At 38.5% G+C, this 8,176-nt stretch overlaps 1 protein-coding gene across 2 annotated transcripts in view; it reads right to left on the bottom strand.

The window, feature by feature from the left end:
* The window catches only part of Aph1b (aph-1 homolog B, gamma-secretase subunit), a 38,125-nt gene that overhangs the window by 9,420 nt on the left and 20,529 nt on the right, over window positions 1-8,176 (bottom strand). For both annotated transcript variants that reach the window (XM_008853012.3, XM_008853011.2), the window contains one exon: window positions 7,474-7,601. In XM_008853012.3, the coding sequence (XP_008851234.1) occupies window positions 7,474-7,601 (128 nt within the window). The remainder of the gene's footprint in view (window positions 1-7,473; window positions 7,602-8,176) is intronic.

The following is an 8,176-nucleotide window of genomic DNA, read 5'->3' on the forward strand; positions in this document are numbered from 1 at the left end:
ATGAAATGGAGATCTTATCTAAAGGTTAAAAACTCATTCAATTTAAGTCTTACAGGCTTATACTGAGTTCATTATTGTATAACTAAATTAATTCAACTGTGAACTTAGAAACTTACAGCCATTTATGAAAGAGATGTACTCTTGCTCTGGAGTGTGTTACTAAGCAAGTTAAAGCTGTAATGAAATACTTCTTATAATCATGTAGTTATTAAAAAATTTTTTTTAAAGTTTTACTTCATGTTAAATAGTGGAGGTGATAAACATTACCAGTGAAATCTGCCTGATTACTTTATATCCATACTCAAGTACTAAGGATCCAAGTGTAACTGTGACTAGTAATAATCAGACACATAAAGATTAAAGACACATATGCAAACATCTAAGTGTTAGGAGCATTAAAAATGTAGGAAACAGCATATTTTAAAATGAAATGGAGATCTTCTTTAAAGGGTAAAAAGTCATTCAATTTTATGTCTTATAGGGTTTATACTGAGTTCAATATTGCATAACTGTATTAACTCAACTGTGGACCTAGATAAAAAAAAATTATTCGAAGCATAAAAATTTGCCCCTTATTAATTAGTAGATATGAAAAACATTACCATTGAAATCTACCTGATGACTTTATATCCATGCTCAGATGCCAAGGAGCTCAGAAATTAACTGACTGTCACTAGTAATAATCAGATATATAGAGATTAAAAACACGTGCAAACATCTAAGTGTTAATTGCATTAAAAATGAATTTTTCTGCATGAAACTGTGTATTTTAATAATGAAGTGGAGGTCTTTTTTAAAGGTTAAAACCTCATTCAATTTTATGTCATAGGGTTTATACTGAGTACAATATTGTATAACTGTATTAATTCAACTGTAAACCTAAAAATTTACAGCCAATTTTGAAAGACATGCATCTTAGCTCTGGAAATTATTATTGAATATGTCAATGCTGTTGTAATGAAATGCTTCTTCTAATCATGTGGTTATTAAATAAATAATTAAAACAAAATACAGACGGGGCCAGCAAAATGGCTCATCAAGTAAAGGTACTTGCCACCAACTCTGACAATCTGAATTTGATCCCCAGAACCCACATGTTGGAAGGAGAGAACCACCTCCTACAAGTGGTCCTCTGATCTCCACACCAAGCACACATGCACATAAATAAATAAATGTAAAACTTTTTAAAAGTAGAGACAGAATTTGTGAAAACTATTCTTTGAGCTGTGTTGTTGTGATGAGAAAACAGAGTGTTGTAGGGAAGGGGACGCAGCAACAACGGGTTTTATATAAGGTATGTCTAAATGTGGAGAGGAAAGACTGGTTATGAAGATAGTGGTGCAACCAAAGGAGGGAAGTCCTCAGATCAGGGAGAATGGGTTAGGGCTACAGCCTGAGCAGAGGGACTAGCCTCAGCCTGGAAGCCAGCCTTGCTGCTGTTAGACTAGGGCTAAGGTTGGGACAGGCGTTCCCATCTGCCCCACCATTACCCTTAAGAAAAGGTAAGATGTGCCTGGCTGTTTGATGCCACACACTTTTAAAACAGTGTTTTTTGTTTTCTTTGGGTTTGGTTTGGTTTTTCTTTGAGAAAGGGTCTTCCTGTAGCCCCAGCTGTCCTGGAACTGGTTATGTAGACCACACTGGCTTCAATCTCATAGAGATCCATCTGCCTCTGCCTCTCAAGTACTGGGTGTGATTAAAGCCATATGCCATAACACCCAGTTAAAACAAGTGTTCTGATGTATCTTCAAGTGTACCCCCTTATCCTCACCTTCACCCCTGGCTCAGGCACTGAAATGGCCTATGAGGTCTAGCCAGGGAACTGGATTCACTTTGCAGGTAGCCCCTTAGGCAGAAGAATATTCTCCTCTGTGGACATGGCAGGCACTGAGCACTTCATAGATTCTTTTCCAGAATAATTCTATATTCACATCAATTGTATTTCATATATATTACATAATGCTCAAGTCTTTTACATTTTCTTCAGCTTATTTCTTTTAAAAACATTTTTCTCTTTTAAGCAATTATAAAAGCAATACATATTACAGAAAAGTAGAATATACAAATGAGAAAATAAATATAAAATTAAAATTTAGCTAAGTTATAGTATTTATTTATCAGAACACAAAAAGTGAAATAATAAAAAAAAACAATCAATTAGGCAACATTAAAATAAAAAACAGGGACTAGGATGTAGCTCAGTGGGAGAGGCTTGCCAATAATGCACGCATGAGACCCTTAGCTGAATCCCCAGCACCATACACAGAACTTCAAAGACAACATTAAAAAATGCAAAATCTGGGTTGTAGTAGCTCATATCTATAATCTTAGCACTAAGATGAGGTAGAGGCAGGAGGATCTCTATTAGTTCTAAGTCAGCCTGGTCTACACTGTGAGTTACAGGACAGCCAGGGCTACAAAGGGAAACCTTGTCTCAAAAAAAAGGTGCAGGTGGGGCTGGGGAGATGGTTTAGCAGTTAAGAGTTCTTGCTGTTCTTGCAGAGGGGTACGTTTCATAGCAGCCATATGATAGCTTTCAACTGCCCATAATTCCAGTTACAAGGCATTCAATGCCCTCCTCCAGCCTTCACAGGCATCAGGCATGTGTATGGTACACATACATGCAGGTAAAAATCTCATACACATTTAAAATAAAGCAAATCTTAAAAAAAAAAAATAGGGTGGAGAGTGATAGAAGAAAATGACCCAACATTCACTTATGGCTTCCACCTACACACACACCAACATATGCTTGCATATACCTCACAAACAATTAAAAAAAAAAAAAAACTAGAAAAAAGCCAAGAGTCATACCGATAATTCCAGATCTCAGGAGGCAAAGGCAGGATCACCATGGGACTGAAGCTAGCCTGGGCAGCAGCATAAGACCCTGACTCAAAAATCAAAAGCCCAAACAAACAGAAATTGGAAATACTCTAAATGCTTCTATGTTGTAGAAGAGATATGTATTATGGTATACACACAGAAGAATGCTGTACAGCAATAGTTACTTAATAGTGAATTTCATAAACACAGTATTGAGTGAAAGGAGCCAGGCACAAGTGCAAACACCATATGATTCCACTGATCTGAATAACCAAAGGCAGAGCTTAGCTGTGGTGCTGAAAGACAGATTCCTACGTCCTCTTAGAGGGGGCAGTGACTAGTTCACAGCATGCTACTGGGAGGAGGGGTTCTGATTTTCATCTAGGCACTAGCTGCAAAGTATGTTCACTATGAAAATTCAGCAATATGTACATTTCATTTGTGTACCTCTAAGTATGCATGTATTTATTATTAACAAAACTATTACTTAAATATTGATTCTGTTAAAACTTCCATTGAAAGATAAGCAGTGTTAAAGTTGTGCTAAATCACCCAGGGCTCAGGGACCACTGCAGAAGAGGAGGCAGAAAGATCTTAAGAGTCAGGTGAAGAGGTACATGACCATAAGGAAACAGTCTTACAGGCTCCTGGGACCTTGCTGATATGAACTTATAGCAATGGTGACAGCATGCACAAGACCCATGCAAATTGAATCAGACAGGAAAAAAAAAAAAAAACCTGCATAGAACTGGGGAAATGGGCAGGAGGCCACGACTTTGGTGAGGAACTATTGGCAGCTGATCAATGCTGGGTAAGAGAGGCTGATCATCTTTAAGGAGTGATGCTAGACAGGCTCGACAGACTTCAGTGGATGAATTCACAGAGAGGGACATCAGGGTACACAAACTTGACTTGATAGGCTTTAACATATATGACAAAGTGCATGAAGTCCTGTGGGTGGGCTATGGGGGGGTGCAGACAGGAAAGGGGGGCCTAAATATGATTAATATATATTGTATGAAATCCACAAAAATTCAATAAAAATATATTAAGAAATAAACATTAAAAAATTTAAAAAGAAAAAAAGTTTTGGTAAATTATTTTTCAAATTTCCTGTTTTTTTTTTAAATCATTAGGTAGAATAACATTAACCATCTAATAGTTCATCAATATTTATTAGTTATCTACTATGTGCCTACTGATTATTGACAAAATAAGATCTCATTTTTCATGATTAAATTCTAGTTAGAGCCATAAAATAATACCAGCCAAGGAAAACAAAGCACAGACTGAATAAGGTCCAATGATAGTGCTGAATCTGGACTAGGCAACTTTCCAAGCAGGCTCCACAAAGCACAAAAACATTCCTAGGTTAAGACAATATCACAGCTGGAAAAGAGCAGGGACAAGAATGAGCAGCAGGAAGTAAGCTTTAACAGTAAGATGATTAAGAGGCTATGCCAAACAAAGGTCCTGGCTCCTATGCTCTCCTCGGTGTGCTTGGCTTCCAGGGCACCTGGCTCTCTGGGGTTTCCTAGGTTTCCTCCTACCTGCAGTCACCCGTCATGCTTCTTTGCTCCTCTTTTCCCTCATGTCAATAATAGGAACCCCAATGGGGTTCTGTCCTTGAGCACTTTCTTTGTTTATACCCAATTCTTCTAATTATCTTTTCTAAACCAAAACCTCTCCCTCAGTGTACCTTTTTTCATCCAGCTGCTGCCTGAGCTCTCCATGTGGTTGTCTAATAAGGCACCTCCGAAGTAACAGGCTCAAAATAGAACTCCTGACCAACACTCTCAAGCTTGAATTTCTTTGGATTGAATGGAATTGATGGCAATTCCATCCTTTCTATGAAGCATCCATGGCTCCTCTTCTTCCTCTCTCATGCTTTCTCTTTAAGAAGTTCTTCCTGAGCAGTTGTCATTTCTCCACTGCTCTCATCCAAGCCATCCTGCCCTTTCTTTAATGACGGATCTCTCCCCCACTTGTCTACTCTCAATGCAGCAGTCAAAGCAATCCTTTTGTAATGTGTCAAATCACCCCTCCCTTTTTTTCCTTTTACTATTTTGAGACAGGGTCTTACTCTGTAGCCCAAGTTAACCTGGAGCTCACTAGGTAGGTCAGGCTAACCTCAATCTCATGATGCTACTCCTACCTCAGTCTCCCCAGTGCCTACATTCCTCTCTTCAACACTCTCATAATCACTCTTCAGTTCACTAAAAGGCCAAAGTGCTGTTATCTAGATGTGGCTCTTACCACCAATTCTCCACAGCACCTCCCGCTAATCTTCTTGCTCATCTTCTTTGGCCACCCTGGCTTCCAAAAACATGCCAAGCATGCCCCGTAGGCTTAGGACCTCAGCTGCCCAGTCTAGTATGCTCTCTCTTCAGACAATCACATGATCAACTTCTTCGCCTCTACTTCATTCTTTTTGTATACAAATGTCATTTTTATAATAAAGCCTATTCTGACCGCCTAATTAAGAAATGTGCTACCCTTTCCTCTCCATACACACTCTGGATCTCTTTACTGTGTTCCACTTTTCCTTTTTTCCATAGCACCAACCAGCTACTATCACACTATATGATTTCTTACTTATTATGTCTACTGTCTATAGCTTTGATCTCACTATTTTGTCTTCTTCAAATTGTGCCTGCAATGTAGGAGACACTCAGTATTACCATTCAGTTTGTCATGTAATTTCCTTTCTGATTATATTACAGGAATGGGCTGATAGCTCAATTGGCAAAGTGCTTGCCATATAAGCTTGAGGTTTGTAGTTCAATCCCCCAGAATCCATGTAAAACAGCCAGACATGGTGGTACTCACTTGTAATCCCAGTGCTGGGGAGGTAGAAACAAGTGGATCTTTGGTGATCACTGGCCAGTCAGCCTTGCTTAACTGGCGAGCCACAGGCCAGCAAGAGACTTTGGTTTTTTTTTGTTTTGTTTTAGTTGGACAGCTCTTGAGGAATGACACCTCTGGCTTCCATGTATTCACAGATGCACATGTACCACACACACACACACACACACACACACACACACACACACAAAGAGAGAGAGAGAGAGAGAGAGAGAGAGAGAGAGAGAGAGAGAGAGAGAAAGCCACACACAAAGTACTATAACAAGAAAATTGGAACAATACAAAAACTATAGAGAATAAAAAGTCAAGTAAATTGGTTATCTTTAATCTCAACACTTGTGAGGTAGAGGCAGAAGGATCATGAGTTCAAAGCCGGCCTGAGCTACTGAGAACTTGTCTTAACAGGAAAAAAGAATAAAAGAATAACAATTTCAACACCAAGAGAAATGGTGTTAATATTTTAATATGTTCTCTTTCCTCTTTCCCCCATAAATACTTTAGTCTTATACAGAGACCATCAGGCTAAGGGTAGTTTTAGCATCCTGAAGCAGTACAAGGTTTTAGGTATGTAGGGGGCAAAGAGATTGCATTTTAGACGGATTAGAGGACACGAGTAGAAAAACCCGATAGAAACTAAATAGATGGAGAGGATAGAAGCATGAGGCTGGTGGTCATCAGGTGAAACTTTTCCAAAAAATTATTTTATGAGTGTTTTGCCTGCACATATATAAGTGTGTGCAATACCTGTGGAGGCCAGAGCATGATGTAGGATCTCATGGAGTTACAGATGGTTGTTAGCTGCCATGTGGGTGCTGAGAACTGAACCAAGATTCTCTAAAAGAGCAGCCAGTGATCTTAACCACCGAGCCACTCTGCAGCCCAGTAAAAACCTTTAAAAAATTATCTAATTATTATTATTAGTTTGTTTGTTTGAGAGAGAGAGACAGAGAGAGAGAGACAGAGACAGAGAGAAAGAGAGTGAGCTCTCCATGAGTGTGAGCACACACATGCCTTGGCACACCTGTGTAGGTTAGAGGAAAACTTTTAGAAGCTGGTTCTTTTCCTTCCACCACAGTCTTGTGCAGCAAGCACTTTTACCAGCTGAGCCATCTCACCAGTCCAGGTGAAGCCTTTTTTAACACTTCGGGTCAAAGGTGCAAAGGGTCTAGACAGGGCCATGGCAGGGGCCATTTTGATAATTATCATGTATTTAAATGAAAAAATGACAAGTCAGACCCAAAATATTACATAGTACTTTAAAAATAAATATAGAAAGAAAATTTAAAACTTCATTTTGAAAACTGGTAGTATTATAACATTAATAAGGTAGTGAAACTGGTACTTCTGTTACTAATCAGAATGGGTAGAACTGTTATAATTCTTAATGAGTACACTTTAGCAATTTGTATCAAGTACTCAAAAAATATTCACACCATTTGACTTCATAATTCCATACCTTGAAATGTAAACATATGGATAAAGTTTCATAGATGAACATTGATGGTTTGGTCAGCTTCACAATAACAAAACATGATTAACCAGTCAAATTAAAATTACTTTCATGTAATGATATAAAATTACTAAAATTTGTATCTTAAAGAATTTTTAAGAAGAGGGAAATAGCTCCAGATGTTTCAAAACACAAGCATGATACAAAAATACAGGTATTTTCTCATTTTCCTTGTTACCCTTGCACATGCACTGCATTTGGAGTGGAATCTACTATCTCAGACACCCAGACTTGAGCTCTGAAAACAGTGTGAGCACGGTGAGGACACTCACCTGGGTGGACACCAACAGATGGGTCAGGAGAACTATAAGAAGGATGTACCACTTTTTCTTCTCACAGCCATCAAAAAACACGATGCCCCAGAACACATGCAGCATTATGATAACCAGTGTCATGAAAGCTGAAAGACAGTTAGCAGTTAGGGTCCAGTCCTGCAGACCACACACACTAGTCACTATGCACCAACTTGTAGGGCACCATAACTGCATTGACAGAATCTGACAACTACCAGACAGAAATGGCTTTGATGAATACCCAATAGGTAATTTTCAAAGAAATATTTCTGAGGGAGAGGCCAGCCTTTGTGGCAGCTTTCCTCTTAGAATGTGAACCTGTTTGACAAAACGCCAACTTGGATTTGACTTTCAAGCAGTTTTCCTAAGGAATGCAGTAAGATTAGTATGAATTCTAAAAAGCTTATTTTCAATTAGCCTGTGGCCCTACTTAAGTAGAATTTTCTCAATTGAAAGGAGTATTTTCAGTCTAAACAAGTCTCCTGACTACAGGGGAATTTCTCTTCAGAATCTTTTTAAGAAATGTAATAAAATAACATTAAAAGCATTAGTTATTTGCATTAGTTATTTAAGATGCTTCTTAAGCAATTGATAATGAATCTGAGCAGCATCTTCAGGTTTCTGTAGAATACTGCCTCTCTCTCTCTCTCTCTCTCTCTCTCTCTCTCTCTCTCTCTGTGTC

Source organism: Nannospalax galili, unplaced genomic scaffold (assembly GCF_000622305.1).
Source record: "Nannospalax galili isolate Female #2095 unplaced genomic scaffold, S.galili_v1.0 scaffold407, whole genome shotgun sequence".
In the NCBI taxonomy this organism is placed as follows: Eukaryota; Metazoa; Chordata; class Mammalia; order Rodentia; family Spalacidae; genus Nannospalax; species Nannospalax galili.